This window comes from Ornithorhynchus anatinus, chromosome 14 (genome assembly GCF_004115215.2).
Source record: "Ornithorhynchus anatinus isolate Pmale09 chromosome 14, mOrnAna1.pri.v4, whole genome shotgun sequence".
Classification (NCBI taxonomy): Eukaryota; Metazoa; Chordata; class Mammalia; order Monotremata; family Ornithorhynchidae; genus Ornithorhynchus; species Ornithorhynchus anatinus.
The window spans coordinates 44,095,931-44,117,907 of NC_041741.1; the positions used below are offsets into that span (position 1 = coordinate 44,095,931).

The 21,977-nt window shown below is 54.0% G+C and overlaps 1 protein-coding gene across 1 annotated transcript; it reads left to right on the forward strand.

The window, feature by feature from the left end:
- The first annotated feature begins 2,168 nt into the window (after positions 1 to 2,168).
- On the forward strand, positions 2,169 to 18,950 carry KCTD17 (potassium channel tetramerization domain containing 17). Its single transcript, XM_029078677.2, has 7 exons — positions 2,169 to 2,238; positions 9,840 to 10,009; positions 11,550 to 11,658; positions 15,326 to 15,417; positions 15,962 to 16,057; positions 16,921 to 17,046; positions 18,788 to 18,950. The coding sequence occupies exons 1-7, from the start codon at positions 2,169 to 2,171 to the stop codon at positions 18,914 to 18,916; spliced, it is 792 nt and encodes a 263-aa protein (XP_028934510.2). The 3' UTR covers positions 18,917 to 18,950.
- Positions 18,951 to 21,977: the final 3,027 nt, after the last annotated feature.

Here is a 21,977-nt window from a genome sequence, read left to right on the forward strand (position 1 = left end):
GCTCTACCCCCTTCCCCGCCCCACAGCATTTGTGTATATTTGTACTTATTACTCTATTTTATTAATGATGTGTATATATCTATAATTCTACTTATCTATTTTGATGGTATTGATGCCTGTCTACTTGTTTTGTTTTGTTGTCTCCCCCTTCTAGACTGTGAGCCCGTTGTTGGGTAGGGATTGTCTCTATCTGTTGCCGAACTGTACTCTCCAAGTGCTTAGTCTCCAAGTGTTCCCTCATCTGTAAAATGGGGATGAAGACTGTGAGCCTCACGTGGGACAACCTGATTACCCTGTATCTACCCCGGCGCTTAGAACAGTGCTCTGCACATAGTAAGCGCTTAACAAATACCAACATTATTATTAGTCCGGTGCTCTGCACACAGTAAGCGCTCAATAAATACGATTGAATGAATGAACTTCACAAAGCACAGGAGAATGGATTGAGTCCTCTTCTCAGGCCTCCACCGTGGTCCGCCCATTTCCCCACCGCCCCGGCCCGGAGGGGAACTGGAGTACGTCGTGCCCCGCCAACCCAGTTTTCCTCTCCCTCTCTCCCCAGTCAGAGAAGGTAACGGCCCCCAGCAGATTATTGGCTCCTCGAGAGTCTGCTCAGAAATGGGGCTTGGATGCCGATCCCTTCCTGGGTTGGGAACAAATAATGCTGGTTGCGGTCGTGCGGTTAAGACCCTGGTGAGTTTAGGGATCTTGAAATTTGGTTTAATCTGTCTTGACCAATAACCACCTGGGAAGGGGAAAAGGTGTTCATTCATTCATTCAATAGTATTGAGCGCTTACTATGTGCAGAGCACTGTACTAAGTGCTTGGAATGTACAATTTGGCAACAGATAGAGAGAAGCCCTGCCCAATGACGGGCTCACAGTCTAATCGTCATTCAACGGCGCCCTCCCCTTCCTTTCACTGTAGCAGGTGGGAGCTAATAACTGTGGTATTTATTAAGCTCGTTGTGGGCAAGGGAATAGGTTTACTAGCTCTGTTATAGTGTACTCTCTCAAGCGGTTAGTACAGTGCTCTGCACATAGTAAGCTCTCAAGACGATTAATTGATCGACCTGTGTTCCAAACTCTATATTGAACTCTGAGGTAGATACGAGATAATCAGGTGGGACACACCGTCTATATAGGAAAGAGAACATTTTACCATTGAAGACTCTCCACTTTACAGATGAGGAAACCGAGGCACAGTGAAGTGACTTGCCCAAGGTCACACAGTAGACAAGGGGCAGAGCAGGGATAAGACCCCAGGTCCTAACTCCCAGGGCCAGGGCGCTTTCCACAGAAAGGGAGGACTCAACTGGAGAGGGAAAGAAAACATCAGAAGCGTTGGCTTTCTCTACTGATAACCGTTATGGTGTTCATGAAGTGCTTTTTTTTTTTAAAAAAAAAGGGTATTTGTTAAGCGCCTCCTATGTGCCGGAAGCTGTATTAAGCGCTGGGGTAGATACAAGTTAATTAGGTTGGACTCTGTCCCTGCCCCACAAAGGGCTCACAGAGTAAGTAAGAGGGAGTAGGATTTAATCCCCATTTTACATTTATGCATATGTAGAGAAGTGCTGTGGGGCTGAAGGAGGGTGAATTTCAAGTGCATGAGCGTACAGATCCAAGGACACAGGTGACACAGGAGGGAAGATGAGTTGGGGAAATGAGGGCTAAGTCGGGGCAGGCCCGAGTTTCCACTTAGGGCTGAAACGATCTAAAATGGTGGCTTTCTGGCCCGTCCACTCACTGAAGCTTGAACCCTCCAATCCTCTTTAAAATCTCCCCCTCCTCCCACACCCCCAACCCACCACTTCCCGCCCGGGAGCTCAAAATGAAAAGTTAGCACCTCTGACTTACGTCATTGTCTTCATGCCCGTCCTCGGCCCTTGGAACATTCGAACGTTCGATTTTATTCATTCCGATTCCACTGTTGGTGAAGATTTCTGGGTCTGTCTCCCCAGTTAGAGAATAGCTTCAAGCAAACTGCATCCTGCAAGTCCACGAAAATGACAACAAAAGGAACCAATTGGCAAATCCTCTGACTGAGGACGCACCCGTGGGCGCCAATAAGAAAGGTGGTTTGAGGGTATTTTGTCCTCCAAACGAGCATGGCTTTGCCCTGAGCAGGTTTAGCCAGTCAATCAATCAGCAGACATTTAAGAAGAGCCGATGGGCCTGGCGCACAAACGGATTCTGGGTGGTGTTGCCAAGAAGAGAATGAAGCTTTACGAGCTAATGGGCGAGACAGGACAGATGCAATTAAACAAATAAACATCTTTCCTTCTCTTCCCTCCGTGCCTCACAGCACTGGGGCTGTGCAGTTAAAGCAAGGCACTCAAACAGATCGTCGTGAAGCTCACCGACCCCAGTTTTCCACAACGATGCAGGGAGGTGGGGAAGGTGGGAGCGGAAAGGTGATCAGGGCAAAGATGAGGGAATAATAATAATAACTGTGGTATTTAAGTGCTTACTATGTGCCAAGCACTGTAGAGCCCGGGCTTGGGAGTCAGAGGTCGTGGGTTGTAATCCTGGCTCTGCCACTTGTCAGCTGTGTGACTTTGGTCAGTCACTTAATAATAATGTTGGTATTTGTTAAGCGCTTACTACGTGCCGAGCACTGTTCTAAGCGCTGGGGGAGATACAGGGGAATCAGGTTGTCCCACGTGAGGCTCACAGTGGATCCCCATTTTACAGATGAGGTAACTGAGGCACAGAGAAGTGAAGTGACTCTCCCACAGTCACACAGCTGACAAGTGGCAGAGCCAGGAGTCGAACCCATGACCTCTGACTCCGAAGCCCAGGCTCTTTCCACTGAGCCACGCTGCTCTGTGCCTCAGTTACCTCATCTGCAAAATGGGGATGAAGACGGTGAGCTCCATGTGAGACAACCTGATGACCTTGTATCTTCCCCAGTGCTTGGCACCTAGTAAGCGCTAAACAAATACCATTATCATTATAATAATAATTTGGTATTTGTTAAGCGCTTATTAGGTGCCAAGCACTGTTCTAAGCACTGGGTAGATCCAAGGTAATTAGGTTGTCCCTCGTGGGGCTCACAGTCTTAATCCCCATTTTACAGATGAGGTAACTGAGGCACAGAGAAGTTAAGTGACTTGCCCAAAGTCACTCAGCTGATAAGTGGCAGAGCCGGGATTAGAACCCACGACCTCTGACTCCCAAGCCTGTACTAAGTGCTGGGGTCTCCCCCATCCTAAAAAAACCCGCTCTTGACCCCACTTCCCCCTCCAGTTATCGTCCTATCTCCCTACTACCCTTCCTTTCCAAAATCCTAGAACGAGTCGTCTACAATCGATGCCTAGAATTCCTTAACTCCCATTCTCTCCTAGACCCCCTCCGATCTGGCTTCCGTCCCCTCCGCTCTACCGAGACTGCTCTCTCTAAGGTCACCCGTGACCTCCTTCTTGCCAAATCCAATGGCTCCTACTCCATTCTGATCCTCCTTGACCTCTCTGCTGCCTTTGACACTGTCGACCATCCCCTCCTCCTCCATACCTTATCTCACCTTGGCTTCACGGACTCTGTCCTCTCCTGGTTCTCCTCTCACCTCTCTGGCCGATCATTCTCGGTCTCCTACGCCGGAGCCTCCTCCCCCTCCCATCCTTTAACTGTTGGAGTTCCTCAAGGGTCAGTTCTCGGCCCTCTTCCGTTCTCCATTTACACTCACTCCCTCGGTGAACTCATCCGCTCTCACGGCTTTGACTACCATCTCTACGCAGATGACACACAGATCTACATCTCCGCCCCTGTCCTCTCCCCCTCCCTTCAGGCTCCCATCTCCTCCCGCCTCCGGGACGTCTCCACCTGGATGTCGGCCCGCCACCTAAAACTCAACATGAGCGAGACTGAGCTCCTCATCTTCCCTCCCAAACCCGGTCCGCTCCCAGACTTCTCCATCACCGTGGATGGCACGACCGTCCTTCCCGTCCCGCAGGCCCGCGATCTCGGTGTCATCCTTGACTCGTCCCTCTCGTTCACCCCACACATCCTATCCGTTACCAAGACCTGCCGGTTTCACCTCTACGATATCGCCAAGATCCGCCCTTTCCTCTCCACCCAAACGGCTACCTTACTATTACGGGCTCTCGTTATATCCCGGCTAGACTACTGTGTCAGCCTTCTCGCTGACCTCCCTTCCTCCTCTCTCGCCCCGCTCCGGTCTATTCTTCACTCCGCTGCCCGGCTCATCTTCCTGCAGAAACGATCTGGGCATGTCACTCCCCTTCTTAAACAACTCCAGTGGTTGCCTATCGACCTCCGCTCCAAACAAAAACTCCTCACTCTAGGCTTCAAGGCTCTCCATCACCTTGCCCCTTCCTACCTCTCCTCCCTTCTCTCTTTCTACCGCCCACCCCGCACGCTCCGCTCCTCTGCCGCCCACCTCCTCGCCGTCCCTCGGTCTCGCCCATCCCGCCGTCGACCCCCGGGTCGCGTCCTCCCGCGGTCCCGGAACGCCCTCCCTCCTCACCTCCGCCAAACTGATTCTCTTTCCCTCTTCAAAACCTTACTTAAAAATCACCTCCTCCAAGAGGCGTTCCCAGACTGAGCTCCTCTTCCCCCTCTACTCCCTCTGCCATCCCCCCTTTACGTCTCCGCAGCTAAAGCCTCATTTTCCCCTTTTCCCTCTGCTCCTCCACCTCTCCCTTCCCATCCCCACAGCACTGTACCCGTCCGCTCGACTGTATATATTTTCGTTACCCTATTTATTTTGTTAATGAATTGTACATCGCCTTGATTCTATTTAGTTGCCATTGTTTTTACGAGATGTTCTTCCCCTTGACGCTGTTTAGTGCCATTGTTCTCGTCTGTCCGTCTCCCCCGATTAGACTGTGAGAAGCAGCGTGGCTCACTGGAAAGAGCATGGGCTTTGGAGTCAGAGGTCATGGGTTCAAACCCCGGCTCTGCCACTTGCCAGCTGTGTGACTTTGGGCAAGTCACTTAACTTCTTGGTGCCTCAGTTCCCTCATCTGTAAAATGGGGATTAAGACTGTGAGCCCCACGTGGGACAACCTGATTCCCCTGTGTCTACCCCAGCGCTTAGAACAGTGCTCGGCACATAGTAAGCGCTTAACAAATACCAACATTATTATTATTATTATTGTAAGCCCGTCAGACGGCAGGGACTGTCTCTATCTGTTGCCGACTTGTTCATCCCAAGCACTTAGTACAGTGCTCTGCACATAGTAAGCGCTCAATAAATACTATTGAATGAATGAATACAAGCAAATCAGGTTGGACACAGTCCCTGTCCCAAAGGGATTCATAGACTCAATCCCCATTTTACAGAGGAGGTTAATTGAGGCCCAGTGAAGTGACTTGTTCAAGGCCACACGGTTGGTGGGCAGGGATTGTCTCTATCTGTTGTCAAATTGTACATTCCAAGCACTAAGTACAGTGCTCTGCACACAGTAAGCGCTCAATAAATATGATTGCATGAATAAATGAACTATACTGAGCACTTAGGACATCTCAGTAGAATTAGTAGGCCCATTCCTGAAGCACGGAGCAAGACCACGTGAAACATCCTATCATCCCTAAAGGCTTTAAGGGAAGGTTCTGGGTTCGACCTGGAGAGTCCCTCCAGGAAGAAGGCACAGACCTGTTCCGTGGAAAATCGAGGGGCAATTTGCGGAAGACCATCGAGGGCTGAGCTGCTTCTGTTTCCAGCTCGCCCTTCGCCGACCGCCCCCGTCATTGCCGGCAACCGGCGTGGAAGGGCGGAAGAGCCCACACCCTTTTTAAATTCTATTTTATATTATATTACTGCATTATAGTCCCAGGGAGAGTAGTCCAGGTGAAACAAACCCGTCTGGGCTGGTAAAAAGCAGGACCGTTCTTACTTGCTCTTTCATTCATCCTCCCTCCCATCCCCACAGCACACATGTATATATCTGTAATTTATTTATTTACTTATTTATTCATATTAATAATAATAATGTTGGTATTTGTTAAGCGCTTACTATGTGCAGAGCACTGTCCTAAGCACTGGTAATCAGGTTGTCCCATGTGAGGCTCACAGTCTTAATCTCCATTTTACAGAGGAGGTAACTGAGGCCCAGAGAAGTTAACTGACTTGCCCACAGTCACACAGCTGACAAATGGCAGAGCTGGGATTCGAACCCGTGACCGCCGACTCCCAAGCCTGGGTTCTTTCCACTGAGCCACGCTGCTTCCCTGTGTCTGTTTCCCCTCTGCACCCTGAGCTCGTTGTGGGCGGGAATGTGTCTGTTTGTTGTTATGCTGTACTCTCCCAAGTGCTTAGTGGAGTGCTTTGCACACAGTAAGTGCTCAATAAAGACGATTGACTGAATGAATGAATAGTCAGGAGGGGCAATTTGGGGGACTTATTTTTCTGGAGCTATGAAGCAGACCCTCAGCCCCTTTCTCCTCTGTCTCCCAGACCCCACTCCAGGAGGGCCCAGGATGAGCTTCAGCTCTGTGTCTACCAACTCTGTTATATTCTACTCTCCGAAGCGCTTAGTACAGTGTTTTGCACACAGTAACTGTTCAGTAAAATGATTGATTGATTGAAGGGCTCCACCTCTCCAGGCCCGAGGTGAGGAGCATGAGAAGCAGCATGGCTCAGCGGAAAGAGCCTGGGCTTGGGAGTCGGAAGTCATGGGTTCTAATTCCAGATCCGCCACTTGTCAGCTGTGTGACTTAGGGCAAGTCACTTAACTTTTCTGTGCCTCAGTTATCTCATCTGTAAAAGGGGGATGAAGACTGTGAGCCCCATGAGGGACAACCTGATCACCTTGCATCTATCCCAGTGCTTAGAACGGTGCTTTGCCACATAGTAAGCGCTTAACAAATACCAACATTATTATTATTAGCATGATCTTGTGGAAAGAGCATAGGCTTGAGAGTCAGAGAACCTGGGTTCTAATCCCAGCTTGTCATCCGTGTAACCTTGGGCAAATCCCTTAATTTCTCTGTGTCTCAGTTTCCTTAACTGTAAAATGGGGATTCAGTACCGGCTCTCGCTCCTATTTAGACTATTTATGCGAGATAGAGACTATATCCAACCTGATTAGCTTGCATCTACCCCAGCACTCAGAACAGGGCTTGACACAAAGAAATCGCTTAATGAATTTCATAACAACACTAAAAAATACCATTCTAGAAGCAGACTGGCCTACTGGATATAATACAGTCCTCGAAGACACAAGACCTGAATTCTAATCCCGGCTCCACCACTTGTCTGCTATATCACCTTGGGCAAGTCACTTCACTTCTCTGGGCCTCAGGTCCCTCATCTGTAAAATGGGGGTGAAGACTGTGAGCCCCACGTGGGACAACCTGACAGCGTGGCTCAGTGGAAAGAGCCCGGGCTTGGGAGTCAGAGGTCACGGGTTCGAATCCCAGCTCTGCCACTTGTCAGCTGTGTGACTGTGGGCAAGTCACTTCACTTCTCTGGGCCTCAGGTCCCTCATCTGTAAATGGGGATGAAGACTGTGAGCCTCACGTGGGACAACCTGATTACCCTGTATCTCCCCCAGCGCTTAGAACAGTGCTCTGCACATAGTAAGGGCTTAACAAATACCAACATTATTAGTGTCTCTCCCCCAGCGCTTAGCACAGTGCTCGGCACATAGTAAGAGCTTAACAAATACCACCATTATTATTATCATTATTCCCTGGGCCTCAGGTCCCTCATCTGTAAAAGGGGGATGAAGACTGTGAGCCTCACGTGGGACAACCTGATGACCCTGTATCTGCCCCAGCGCTTAGAACAGTGCTCTGCACATAGTAAGCGCTTAGCAAATGGTGGAGGCCGGGGGCGCGGGTGAGCAGGAGAAAACTACAACTCCCAGAATGCTCCGAGGCCGTACCTGCGGCAGCCCTTCGGGTGTTCGGGTGTTCGGGTGTTCGGGCCTTCGGGCCTTCGGGAGTTCGGGTTTAGACTGTTTAGATCGTCAGCCCGTCATTGTGCGGGGATGGTCTCTATTTGTGGCCGAATGGTCCATTCCAAGCGCTTAGTCCAGTGCTCGGCACATAGTAAGCGCTCAATAAATAATAATGCTGGTATTTGTTAAGCGCTTACTATGTGCGGAGCATTGATCTAAGCACTGAGGTAGATACAGGGTAATCAAGTTGTCCCACCAGAGGCTCACAGTTAATCCCCATTTTACAGATGAGGGAACTGAGGTCCAGAGAAGTGAAGGGACTTGCCCACGGTCACACAGCTGACAAGTGGCGGGGCCGGGATTCGAACCCATGACCTCTGACTCCCAATAATAATAATAATAATAATGTTGGTATTTGTTAAGCAGGAGAAGCAGCGTGGCTCAGTGGAAAGAGCACGGGCTTTGGAGACAGGGCTCATGAGTTCGAATCCCAGCTCTGCCACTTGTCGGCTGTGTGACTGTGGGCAAGTCACTTAACTTCTCCGTGCCTCCGTTCCCTCATCTGTAAAATGGGGATTAAGACTGTGAGCCCCACGTGGGACAACCTGATTCCCCTATGTCTACCCCAGCGCTTAGAACAGTGCTCGGCACATAGTAAGCGCTTAATAATAATAATAATAATAATGTTGGTATTTGTTAAGCGCTTACTATGTGCCGAGCACTGTTCTAAGCGCTGGGGTAGACATTGGGGACATCCAATGTCAGGCATCCTTGACATCCTTGACATCCCAAGGTCAGGCTCTTTCCACTGAGCCACATTGAATGAATGAATGAATGAATGGACAGAGATTGTCCCTATCTGTTGCCGAATTGTCCATTCCAAGCGCTTAGTCCAGTGCTCTGCACATAATAAGCGCTCAATAAATACTATTGAATGAATGAATGAGCCGTACTGAGAGCTCACCTCCTCCAGGAGGCCTTCCCAGACTGAGCTCCCCCTTTTCCCTCTGCTCCCTCTGCTGCCTCTCTGCCCCCTCCTTTCCCTCCCCTCGGCTAAGCCCCCTTTTCCCCCCCTTTCCCTCTGCTCCTCCCCCTCTCCCTCCCACTGTGTTCATCTGTATATATCTTAGTACCCTATTTATTTTGTTAATGAGGTGCCATCGCCTTGATTCTATTCATCGTGATTAAATTGTTTTGTTTTTGTCCGTCTGCCTCCCCCGATTAAACTTTAAACCCGTCAATGGGCAGGGATTGTCTCTATCTGTTGCCGACTTGTTCATTCCAAGCGCTTAGTCCAGTGCTCTGCACATAGTAAGCGCTCGATAAATACTATTGAATGAATGAATGTTGCCGAATTGTTCATTCCAAGCGCTTAGTCCAGTGCTCTGCACATAGTAAGCGCTCGATAAATACTACTGAATGAATGAATGAATGAACGACCGAACGAGTGAATGAATGGATGGATGAATGAATGAATGAACGAATGACCGAACGAGTGAATGAATGGATGGATGGATGAATGAATGAATGGATGGATGGATGAATAACCGAACGAGTGAATGAATGGATGGATGAATGAATGAATGAACGAACGAACGAGTGAATGAATGGATGGATGGATGAATGAATGAACGAACGAACGAACGAACGAGTGAATGAATGGATGAATGAGTGAATGAGTGAATGAATCGGGTGGTAGGGACTTCGAGAGTTCGGGTGTTCGGGGCTTCGGGATTTCGGGCGTTCGGGAGTTCGGGGCTTTGGGTGATCGGGAGTTCGGGTGCTCGGGAGTTCGGGTGCTCGGGTGCTCGGGGCTTCGGGTGCTCGGGAGTTCGGGGCTTCGGGTGATCGGGTGTTCGGGTGGTCGGGGCTTCGGGTGGTCGGGAGTTCGGGTGGTCGGGGCGGGGGAGGATGGAGGCGGGCGAGGAGCGTGCGGGCGAGGCGGCGGCGGCGGCGGCGGCGGCGGCGGCGGCAGCGGCGGCGGCGGCGGGGGGTGCGGGCAGGGGGCCTCCGGGCAGCTGGGGCAAGTGGGTGCGGCTGAACGTGGGCGGCACCGTCTTCCTGACCACCCGGCAGACCCTCTGTCGGGAGCAGAAGTCTTTTCTCAGCCGCCTCTGCCAGGGCGAGGAGCTGCAGTCCGACCGGGTGAGGCGGGGGGCGGGGGGCGCACCCCGGGGGGCTGGGGGAGACGCCTCCCCCCGCCCGGCACCGCGGGAAAAAAAAAAAAAAACGGGGAGGGGGGCGGGATGGAGGAAGAGCTCCCCGTCGCCATGGCAACCCCGGGCCGCGCACAGGCCCGGAGCCATCCTTCATTCATTCATTCGCTCCTCTTTCTTGAGCGCCTACTAGGTGCGGGGCACTGGGCTGAGCGCTTTAAAATGACACCTTTTCCGGGATCCGCCGTAGAGCTGGGGGTCTTGGCAGCCTCCCCTTCCCTAATACTAATGCTGGCATCTGTTAAGCGCTCCCTATGATAATAATAATGATGAGGGTGTTGAAGAAGCCCTTGCTAGGTGCCGAGCACTGGCCTAGGCGTTGGGGGAGGTGCAGGGGCATCAGGCTGACCCACCTGGGGCTCCCAGTCTTCATCCCCATTTTGCAGATGAGGGAAATGAGGCCCAGAGAAGTGGCTTGCCCAAGGTCACACAGCAGACAAGTGCGGAGGTGGGATTAGAACCCACGACCTCTGACTCCCGACCCGGGCTCCTGCCACCAAACCACCCTGCTTATGATGATGATATTTGTTTAGCGCTCGCTATGTGCCAAGCATTGTTCTAAGCCCTGGGGTAGATATAAGGTTGTCTCACGTGGGACTCGATCCCCGTTTTACAGATGAGGTCACCGAGGCACAAGAAGTGAAGTGACTTCCCCAAAGTCACACACAGTTGAGATGTGGCGGAGCCGGGATTAGAACCCATGACCTCTGACTCCCAAGCCCCGGCTCTTTCCACCGAGCCGCACTGCTTCCCTATGGAATGAGAACAAGTGGTTAGAGCCCAGGCCTCGGAGTCAAAAGGTCAGGGCTTCTCATCCCCACTCTGCCCCTTGTCTGCTGTGTGACCTTGGGCAAGTCATTTCACTTCTCTGCGCCTCAGTGACCTCATCTGCAAAATGGGGATTGAGACTGTGAGCCCCACACAGGATAGGGACTGTGTCCAACTCGCTTTGCTTATATCCAACACAGTGCTTAGTGCAGTGCCTGGCACGTAGACCTTAACAAGTACTGTCGTTATTATTCTCCGTGCCTCAGGTACCTCATCTGCAAAATGGGGATTGAGACTGTGAACCCCACATGGAACAGGGTCTGTGTCCAACTCAATTACCTTGTATCTACGCTAGTGCTTAGTACAGTCCCTGGCACATAGTAAATGCTTAACAAGTAACATTATTATTATTATTATTATTCTCTGGGCCTCTGTTACCTCATCTGCAAAATGGGGATTGAGACTGTGAGCCCCACGTGGGACGGGGACCGTGTCCAACTTTATTTGCTCGTATCCAACCCAGCGCTTACTACAGTGCCTGGCACATAGTAAGCGCCTAACACGTACCATCATTATTATGATGATGATTATTATTATGGGATCCCGGGCTGTGGGAGGGGAGTTATCCCTGCCGGAGCGGTGGTGGGGGGAGATGGGGGCGACTGAGTGTTCCTCACAACCCCCCATCCTCCGGCTTCTAGGATGAGACTGGAGCTTACCTTATCGACCGGGATCCCGCCTACTTTGGGCCCATCCTGAACTTCCTCCGTCATGGCAAGCTGGTGTTGGATAAAGACATGGCCGAAGAAGGTGAGTCCTGAGTACGGTGTTTAGTGCTTAAGCGCTTAGTACGATGCTCTGCGCTCAGTAAACGCGATCGGTGACTACCTCGATCCCCCCCATCTCGGCTGGCTCCGGGGAGGGCCCAGAAGGGACCCTCAGGGGTTCAAGACAACCATCAGGACCTGTCAGCCCATCCATTCATTCATTCAATAATATTTACTGAGCGCTTACTATGTGCAGAGCACTGTACTAAGCACTTGGAATGTACAGTTGGGCAGCAGATAGAGAAAATCCCTGCCCAGTGACGGGCTCACAGTCTAAACGGGGGGAGACAGACAACAAAGCAAAACAGAACAAAACAAAAACAAGACAGCATCATCAAAATGAATAGAATCGAGGAGATATATACCTTATTAACAAAATAAATAGGCTGATAAATAATATATACAAATGAGCACAGTATTGAGAGGGGAAGGGGGAAGAGCAGAGTAGGGTGGTCTTTCTGCCTTGCCCATTTTTAGTGGCACATACATGGGGGTGGTTGGTCAGGGCTACACCCCAGAAGCAGCTGCCTGTAAGGACAGGCTAAGGCCCCCACACTCCCACTCCAATGTACTGCCTACCCGATCTTACATCTCAGGGATGAAAGCAATCGGAACCCAAGCCCGCACACTTGGTTCCTCTAATGCTCACCTTCTCGCTGTACGTCGATCTCCTCTATCTCGCCGCCGACCTCTCGCCCACATCCTCCCTCTGGCCTGGAACGCCCTCCCTCCTCCTATCAGACCGACAATTAGTCTCTCCCCCTTCAAAACCGTTCTGAAGGCCCATCTCCTCCAAGAAGCCTTCCCTGACTAAACCTTCTTCTCCTCTTCTCCCATTCCCTTCTGCGCCCCTCTCACTTGCTCCTTCATTCATCCTCCCTCCCATCCCCATGGCACATATGGATGTAGCTGTAATTTATTTATTTATGCATCTATTTATTCATATTAATATCTGTCTCCCCCTCTAGACTGTGAGCTCGTTGTGGGCTGGAATGTGTCTGTCTGTTATGTTATAATAATAATAATGTTGGTATTTGTTAAGCACTTACTATGTGCCAAGCACTGTTCTAAATGCTGGGGTAGATACAAAGTAATCAGGTTGTCCCAAGTAGGGCTCACAGTCTTCACCCCCATTTTACAGATCAGGTAACTGAGGCATAGAGAAGTTAAGTGACTTGCCCAAGGTCACACAACTGACAAGAGGCGGAGCGGGGATTAGAACCCATGACCTCTGACTCCCAAGCCCAGGCTCTTTCCAGTGACCATGCTGCTTTGCTACTCTCCTAAGCGCTTACTTCAGTGCTTTGCACACAGTAAGCGCTCAATAAATGTGACTGAATGAAGAAATGAATGGTATAGATGTAAAAATCCTACTAATAATCGTGGCATTCGTTAATTGGGACATGGTCTGCATCCCAAACAGGATTCACGGAGATAGGAGAGAGATCAGGTATTGAATCCCCATTTTACAGTAGAGGTAACTGAGGCAGAAAGAAGTTAAGGAACTTGCCCAAGATCGCACAGAAGGGTAAGTGGCAGAACAGAGATTAGAACCCAGGTCCTAACCTTGTGCTAACCTTCTCACTGTGCTTCGTTCTTGCCTGTCCCGCCGTCGACCCCTGGCCACGTCCTACCTCTGGCCTGGAATGCCCTCCCTCCTCAAATCCACAAATCACACTTCCCCCCTTCAAAGCCCTACACCTCCTCCGAGAGGTCTTCCCAGACCAAGCCCCCCTTTTCCTCAGCTCCCCCTTCCCTCTGCATCGCCCCGACTCGCTCCCTTTTCCCTACAGCACTTGTGTATGTATGTACGTACCTATAATTCCATTTATGTATATTGATACCTGTTTACTTGTTTTGCTGTCTGTCTCCCCCCTTCTAGACTGAGTCCGGTGTAGGCAGGGATTATCTCTCTTTATTGCTGAATCGTACTTTCTGAGCGCTTAGTACAGTGCTCTGCACCCAGTAAGTGTTCAGTAAACATGATTGAATGAATGAATGAAAGGTCCTCCGAGTCCCAGTCCCCCGCTCCTTCCTCTAGGCCATGCCGCTCCTCTAAGCAAAAGATTTGCTTTTTTGGTGGGCAGACAGTGGCCCAGGGTACTTGGGAAAACAGATTCTGATGTGTTGTCGCTGTCCCCACCCCTGATATCTTTCCCAGCTTCTGGATCCTGACAGAATGGCGGGGGGGGGGGGGGGGGGGGGGGGGGGGGGGGGGGGGGGGGGGGGGGGCAAGGTGTGAAAATAGAAGTGGCTCTCAGGGTGAGTCAAACCTGACCGCCCAGAGAGCCATAGATCCTCCCACCAAGGGCGTAGTCTGCTTGCCTACCTCTCCTGTAGCCCAACAACCTTTAGGGTAAGAAAATCATGTCCTATAAATGCCTGTCTCCCCCTCACTGTAAACTCACTGTGGACAGGGAACATGGCTACCAACTCTGTTGTACTACACTCCCAAGTGCTTAGTACAATGCTCTGCACACGGTAAGTGCTCAATAAATACCACTCATTGACAAGAAGCAGCATGGCCTAGTGGTTTAAAGCACGGACAGAGGTGTCAGAGAACCTGGGTTCTAATCCCGGCTCTGCCACTCGTCTGCCGTGCGGCCTTGCTAAGTTATTCAACTTCTCCAGGCCTCAGTTCCTTCATCTATAAATGGGAATTAAGACTGTGAGCCCTGTGTGGGACGTGAACTGATTAGCTTGTATCTATCCCAGTGCTTAATACAGCGCTTGGCCTTTAGGAAACGCTTAACAAGTACCATAAAAAAAAATCAGAACACCCCCATCCCTTCATCCCTGCCAGTGGTCCCAGCTAGGATGGCCCTTAGGCCGCTGGTTTTTGGGTTGATGTGTGTGTCTCTGTGTAACAGAGAGAGAAAGACAGACATTTCTGGCAACTATGGGTAGGGGAAAGGAGAAGGGTCTTTGAGGATGGGGCTGGGGCCAAGGTCTTTGAATCTCTAGTGCTTGTCCCAGAAGAACTTCTGTCTAGTGGGAATCAGGGTAATAACTAGATCTGTTGTTCCCCCGCAGCTCTCTGTCACATTCCTCCCTCCCGGCCCTCCTCCGTGGCCTATTAGCAGGCTCCCCGCTGCAGAGTCTTGGGGACGGAGCTAGTCCTGGAGGAGAAAAATGTAAATAAAGTAGCTAAGTCGATCCAAATATTGCTTTCCCTGCTCGGGGTAGCCTCGAGGCTCTGCCACCCCTTCTTCCCTCCTCCCGCTCCCAGGTTCACTCGCCTGGGGATGGATCGATTATCCTGGCCGTGGCGGGGGGAGGGGGTGCTGGCTACCCCTTGCTTCTGGGCCGAGGGAGAGGAGAGATGAAGTCGAGCATTTGACAGCCCAGGGTACTTCCCCACCGGGACAGGATGCCCAGCCTCGGGTTCGCCGTCTAATGGAATGGAGCCTCAGGGAGGGGAGTGTTCTGTGAGCACCATTCTGATTCACAGTGTTAGAGGGAGTCCTCAGCACCAACCACCCGGGGCTGGCGAGCGGGAGGGTGGAAGAGGTCAGGCAGCGTGGCGTGGGGTGGATCCAGCTCTGGGGATCGGCGGGGGGCACTTCGATGGGGGAGACGGGCTCACCTGCGGCTTCCCGAGGGGAAGGGTTTGATTGGCAGCTCCTCCACTCCCGCTGCCTGTATTCCAGGGGTCCTGGAGGAAGCTGAGTTCTACAACATCGGCCCTTTGATCAGGATCATCAAGGACAGGCTGGAGGAGAAAGACTACACCGTGGCCCAGGTCAGAGCCGTGCGGGGGGTGGGGATGCGTTTTTGGGGAGCGTCGGGGGGGGGGGGGGGCGAGTGGGATCAGGGAGAAGGGAATAGGGTCCGGGATCATCCCGATCGATCAATCTCCCCACCAAGAATGCTGAATTCCTTTAGGAAAGGGAGAGACGATCTCAAGCCGGGGAACCACCGGAAGCCACGTGGCGATAGCGGTAGCATTTATTGAACGTCCATGTGGTGGGGTGTACCGGACTAGCCACTTGGGAGAGGGCTGTCATATTGGCATTCCCAGTGGAGGCAGGGATCGGGGGGAGTTTAGAAGAAGCACACAGGGGCCTAGCTGGGGCCAAGATGTGGGGTGGGGGTGGGGGACACGGAAAGAGTCTTTCTTGCCCCCCAGGGCCCGTGGACGCCCTCTTTCCCACACAGCCAAGATGTGGGCGCTGCGGATCTGTGTCCCTCAAACTCGAGGCAGCAACTGCTTGCCCGTTTCCAGAAATTGGAGGGGGTCTCTCCCTGGCACCCCCATAGATCAGGACTCTCACCTTTTCCCTCAGGTGCCTCCGAAGCACGTGTACCGGGTGTTGCAGTGTCAAGAGGAAGAGCTCACCCAGATGGTGTCCACCATGTCCGACGGCTGGCGCTTCGAGCAGGTGCGGAGAAGGGGCAGGAGACGGGGTTGGGTTCTGAGGGGTGAGTGACGGGAGTCACCTATCTGGATCGACGCCGCTGAAGGCTGGGGCCGGAGGGACTGGAGGGTCTGGACTTCCTGGTTCTTCGCCTGCCTGAGCCTGGCCCATTCTTACCCTCCTCGGCCTCTTGTGTCTTTCCCTTCCCTTCCGTCAATGAAAGGATCCACGTCTGCCCAGCACACCGCCTCGGGGGTTGTGAGATCGGAGAGGCACCTCTGAAACACACAGCCTTTGAGACCAGGCCTCTGGTGTTCTTGGGAGAGAGGCGTCAGGGAATTGGTTTGGAAGGATCATAAAGTCAGTCGGCCCGATCATACCAGCCCCGTTGTAGAAGGAGCACTCTCGCAGTTTGAGTGGAATCAATCAGTGGTATTTATTGAGCGCTTACTGTGTGCAGAGCACTGGTCTAAGCCCTTGGAAGAATACAATAGAGTGGGTAGACATATCCCCTGCCTACAACGAGCTTACAGTCTCGAAGGTGAGGTTAAACTCTAGAGAGAACGGGGGAGACCCAGAAGGCCTGTTGGTGTTGGATGAAAGGAACCGGGAGGTGGAAAGTGGAGTACATTCCCCCGGAACGTGAAGAGTCAGATCCAGAGAGGTGGGTGGCAGCGAAAGGGATGCAGGGTGGGATGGGTACGGTGGGACGGGTGGGGCAGGATCCATATTTCCACTCCCCGGGGACACCTCACTCAGGCCCCAGATCCCCTGGACTCCTGTGGCAGAGCAGAGAACCGGGTGGCCCGGCCCCCGACTTCTGGGTGGGAAAGGGATGTCTAGGAACAAGGAGCAGCCGAGCTCCCTCCTGGCTCTCCCCTTCCCAGCTGGTGAACATCGGGTCTTCTTACAACTACGGAAACGAGGACCAGGCCGAATTCCTGTGCGTGGTCTCGAAGGAGCTGTGCAACTCCCCCAACGGTCTGGGGTCAGAGCCCAGCCGCAAGGCTCAGGTGAGACCCTCCACCCGGGCTACCACCCTCCCGGCTGTCCTCCCCACCCCCTTCCCCATCCCCTCCTCCCAGTCCCAGCCCCCGCTCTTCCTGGCTTCTCTCCATCCCCAGGGGATGTCTCTTCTCTCTCTCCCTCCCCCACCCACCGTCTCACCTCTCTCATCTCTGCCGTCTCTTTCCACGCTGCCTCCCACCCCGGGCCCCCACGCACTTCCACGCACCTCCATGCCCGTCCCACGCCCGCGGTCATCCCATCCCACGCCGCGAGCCGGTCCGCTCACTCAGGCTCAAGCAGCGTCGGGGCCGGGCCCGAGTCTAGATGTGGGGAGAATCTCCCCGTGTGGCAGGAAGAGCTGTTGGCGAGGGAGCCGGTGGCCTGCTCCCCGAGGAGTCCGCTCCCTTCCCCGGGGGCCGGGTGGGTGGCTCTTCCCCGGAGGGGGGAGACTGAGGCGGGTGAGGACGGTCGGCCCAGTCTCGGGGGCTGCCCCCGTCCGGCTCGCTTTCCGCTGGATTCAGGGTTCCGCTTGCTGCCGGTTCCGCTTGCTGCCTGCGCTGGGCCCTCAGGTGCGTCTCGGGCAATGCCTGGAGCCCTTCCCGACCTCCGGCCGGGAGCTACTAGACCCCAGGGGCAGGGGATTCCGACCCTGAAGGGTCCCTGGCTGAGATGGCAGAATCGGGCTGGCTGAGCAGTTGTGATGGACTGATGAAGGGAAATGCTGGTAATTGTTCTTGGCTTGGTTTGTTGGGCAGTGCAGACCTCTAAGAGCCCTCAGTCTCCCCGCTTTGCCTGCTTTGCTTTGCCTACTGTCTCCCCGAATGTCCCAAATGGCTGGTGTCGCGTTGGAAATGGTACAGGGTGAGCTTACCGCTTTCTGGATCCGAGGCTGGCCTCTCCTGGGGGCAGGCTGGAAGAAGCCAGGGATCACTAGATCGGGCCTGCCGCTTCTCGGGTGTTAGCCACAAAAGGCCACCGTCCCCCCTTCCGGCCCTCCCATCTCTTCTCCCAGCCCGGCCGGGCCACGGGGAGAGGCCGGGTGGGAATACTAGTCCACGAGGGGCTGGCTGATGTGATGTGTTGTTACGCTCTCCACTTGGGCTTTCTCTCTAAGAGAGGGCACTGTTTAGTGAAGAGGTTGGCGCTTCCTTCCCTAGAGTTTCCCCCGTCTTCTCCCGACTTCCAAGACTGTCAGGGGGCCGGGAGGCGCTTCCCGGCTCCCATGAGATTGGCCAAACCCCTTCGCCTTACAGATCGCCCCAAACCGTGCCGGGGAAGATCGAGTCTGATCCGCCCACCATGACCAGTCGATAATCGATCAGTGGTATTTAGAGAAGCAGCGTGGCTTAGTGGGTGGAGCACGGGCCTGGAAGTCAGGAGGACCCGAGTTCTAATTCCAGCTCCGCCACTTTGTCTGCTTTGTGCCCTTGGGCAAGTCATTTCACTTCTCTGGGCCCCAGTTACCTCATCTATAAAATGGCAGTCAAGACTGTGAGCCCCAAGGGGGACACGGACTGTGTACGACCTGATTAGTTTTCGTATCCACTCCAGCGCTTAGTCTAGTGCCTGGCGCATAGTAAGCGCATAACACGTACCAAAAAGAAATTACTGAGCGCTTACCGTCTGCAGAGCACTAAGCATGAGGTCACGTGCATGAGCCCCCGGGGATGCTTGGTGGGGACCTGAGTCAGAACTTGCAAAGTGTCTCCCCTCTTTCTTCCCTGGGTTCGGTCGGCTGGGACACAGAGTGCGGAGGAGGAGCTGGAGGAGGAAGAGCAGCAGGAGGAGGAGGAGGAGGAGGAGGAGGAGGAGGAGGTGGTGGAGGTGGAGCAAGTGCAGGTGGAGGCGGAAGAGAAAGGTGCAGAAAATCCCTGAGGAAAATGATAATAATAAAAGTCCGAGCGTAAAAGCTGCCCGTTGCCTTCTGGTGAGAGCCCGTCCGAGCTAGGGTTCGAGATTTGCCTGGGGCCTGCGGGGGGGTGGGCCGGGGGCAACCCTTGTTATCTATCTCAGCTCCTGCTTCTGCATTCCTCCTCATAACGATGCCTTCTCTTACTTTTTCTTTGCAGCAAACTCATCTCGGGATTCCGCTAATTCTTTCTCCCTCCCACCCAGTCTTCCTCCCCCTTCCAACGGTCCCATCTCATCCTCACCCGCCTCCTCCTCCTCGTCCTCCCAGATTCCATCTGCTCCTCGCTTCCCCCGCCTCTCCTCCTGCCCTTGCTTCTTCTCTTCCCACCTACCCCTGCCCTAGAATCCTGCCTCCTCGCCCATCTCTCTCCACGCTTTTTCTGTCCCTGCCCTCCCGGAGTCCTGCCAACCGTCCCCTTCGCTCATCCTCCCGTTTCTTTCCGTCTTATTGGGGAGATGAGGGGTGTCTGGCTTCTTCTCCCTGGGGATGCCTGGCTGCTTCATGCCTGGGGATTCCCCCCGCCCCCTCACTCCTTGTGCAACCTCACTTTTCCTTCTTGCAGGGCGTCTGCTCCCACTCTCTTAGACCCTGAGGCTGAGCTCTCTGTTTAAGGGCCTCGCTTCCTCTTCTCCCCCCCTCTCTCCTGGAACTGCCAATCTGGGTTTGTAGCCGGGGGCGGGGAAGGGGGGCGGCGGGGCGGGCAGGAGATCGTGACGGTTCCTCTCGCTCAAGCTAAGCTTCGTCTGATCTCTTCGGGCGTCTCGGCCGCGGCCCCGGTCCGAGGCCTGAGCCCCAGGGACGCCGGCTGGCCGGAGCTGGGAAGGGGGCAGGGGGCTCAGAAGGGAGGAGAGCCAGAGAGAAGCCCTGAGGGGGCGGAGAGTGGAGAAGGGTGCGGGCAGTGGGAGAGGAAAAGGGAGATGGCACTTGCTGCCACCCGGTTTGTCCCACACAAATTCCTTTCCTCCCAGAAGCTATTGGTTCATCTGCTTCTTGGCATCGGGTTTCCTGTTTTAGCCAGAGGAGAGCTGGATGCCAGTCAGACATCTTTCCCCGGGGCCACCCTCCCGCCCTCTCCCCTCAGACGATGACCGCATTGGCCGACGAGCCCGTTCCCCAGAGTGGCCATCCAGAGGATGGGGTCCTGGGAGGCAACCAAGACCCATCCCCGGGGCAGCCCCCGGGACCGGGTCCCCCAGGACCCTTCCCCTGGAGTTGCTGCTGTCTCAGGGAGCTGGAGTCTGGCACTGGGGGCGGGGTGGGGCAGAGGTGCCTTCCCTTCGGGGAGGCTGTGTTTGGAGTCCAGACTGGGGAAGGTGGTCAGACCCCTCCCTCCGGTTATCTTGGCTCAGAAGCCTCGGGCTTTAGCTGGGTGACCCGAATATAATCTTTTCCCACACAGTGTATATGACTCACCTGCTCTCCTCTCTCTCTCTCTCTCTCCTTCTTCTCTCTTTCTCTCTCCTTCCCCTCTCTCTCTGCTCTCTCCTTCTGCCCTTCTCTCTCTCCTTCCTTTCTCTCTTCTCTGCTCTCTCCTTCTCTCTGCTGCTCTCCCTCTCCTTCCCTTCTCTCTCTCCTTCCCTCTCTCCCCTTTCTTCCTCCCCCCCCCCCCCCCTCCATTTTTCCTTGCCCTCCCTTGCCCTGGCCCCCTGCTCGGTCCTGTCCCCACTGTCTCTCCCCAACCTCGCCCTGCCACCCTTTTGTCTCCCTCTCCTCCTCCCCCACCCCGGCCTCCTTCCCTCTTTTCTTTTCTAGCTGTTACAAGCCAGAGGCTCCAGAATGTGAGACTGATGACCAACTCCAGGGACTTTTTTTTGTTTTTGTTCTTTTTCATTTTAAAATCTTTATTTTTGTACTGTGGCCCGGGGCAACCCCTCACAGGGCAGAGGCAGGGCACAGCTGAGGCACACCTGCCTCAGTGGCACATTTAATTTGGTATTGTACCTTGGCACGGCGGGAAGAGGGGAGCCGGATGTGGGCTCTTCCTGCCCCGCTGGCCTTTTAATTTCTTCAGGGCCGCCCCGTTCCTGGCTAGGGCAGAGTTCTGGTCCTGGATTCAATCCGCCCCTTCCGATTCCAGTGCCCCCTCCTGGCGGAGCGGAGAGCAGAACGGCCTCAACCCCCTTCCTTCCACCTCCCCCACGCTGGTTCCAGGACTGCCCGGCCCGGTTGTGTTAAATCTCCAGCCCTCCACCCCCACCTTGTCTCCAGCTGTTCCCGCCGGGCTTCCCGGGCGACCCTGATTTTGAGCTGGGGGCTTTCTCTGCTCCCTCCTGTGCCAGGCTGGCCCTGCGCCCATGCTCTTACCCAGAGAGGTGCTCGTTGCCAAGGGGTGTGGCTGGGGCCTGACCCGGGGACCTCATGCGGGGAAGGCACGCCCCGAGATCAGGGAAGCGGGTCGGCAGTGGCTTCTGCCATATTTCAGAGCGGAATTGATGGAGCAGGGAGGGGTCTTGGCGGTGGCCGGGGGTGCGTGTTATAGCTGGTCTAAAAGATTGCCATGTAATAAACCCTGTCTGAACCTCACAGCTCAGCCCCCACCTTGCTTCCCTCCTCCTTTGCTCTGGGCCGGTTTAGTTAGGGATGAGCCAGGACGGTAGGAACAAGACCTCAGCAGTGCCTGGAACCTGGGACCTCCGGCGTTCGTAGAACCCATCCTCCTGCACAGAGCCGTTGAGCTGGACCAGAGAGGACTACCGTACTGGCCCCCTGCCCTCTGGCTGGAAGTTTCAGAAGGGGGAGGTGGACTCCCTTCCTTTCTGCTCTTCTTCCTCCTCCCAGCAGAGCCAAGGGGCTTGTCCCCACCCCCCACAGTCCTGAGGTCTTGGCCGCGGCCGTGCCCCCACCGTCCCTGACCTAGGTAATCCCTGGCTTACTGAGAAAAGGCAAAACATTCCTGTAATCCTGGGGAGCTCCCCGTGGAAACCCGACTGCCGGGCTCTAATCAGAATCTGCAGGGTCTGTGGGTGGTGTCGGTCAGGGGTGGGGCCTCTTCGGTCCCGGGCAACCACACAGCGACACACAGCA

Excerpts from the sequence above, each read along its gene's own strand:
- KCTD17 (XM_029078677.2), top strand. The coding sequence starts at position 2,169 with ATGGGCCTGGCGCACAAACGGATTCTGGGTGGTGTTGCCAAGAAGAGA. Across the intron at positions 15,418-15,961 it reads AAGACTACACCGTGGCCCAG|GTGCCTCCGAAGCACGTGTA; the intron begins GTCAGAGCCGTG and ends CTTTTCCCTCAG. Across the intron at positions 17,047-18,787 it reads AGCCCAGCCGCAAGGCTCAG|AGTGCGGAGGAGGAGCTGGA; the intron begins GTGAGACCCTCC and ends GCTGGGACACAG.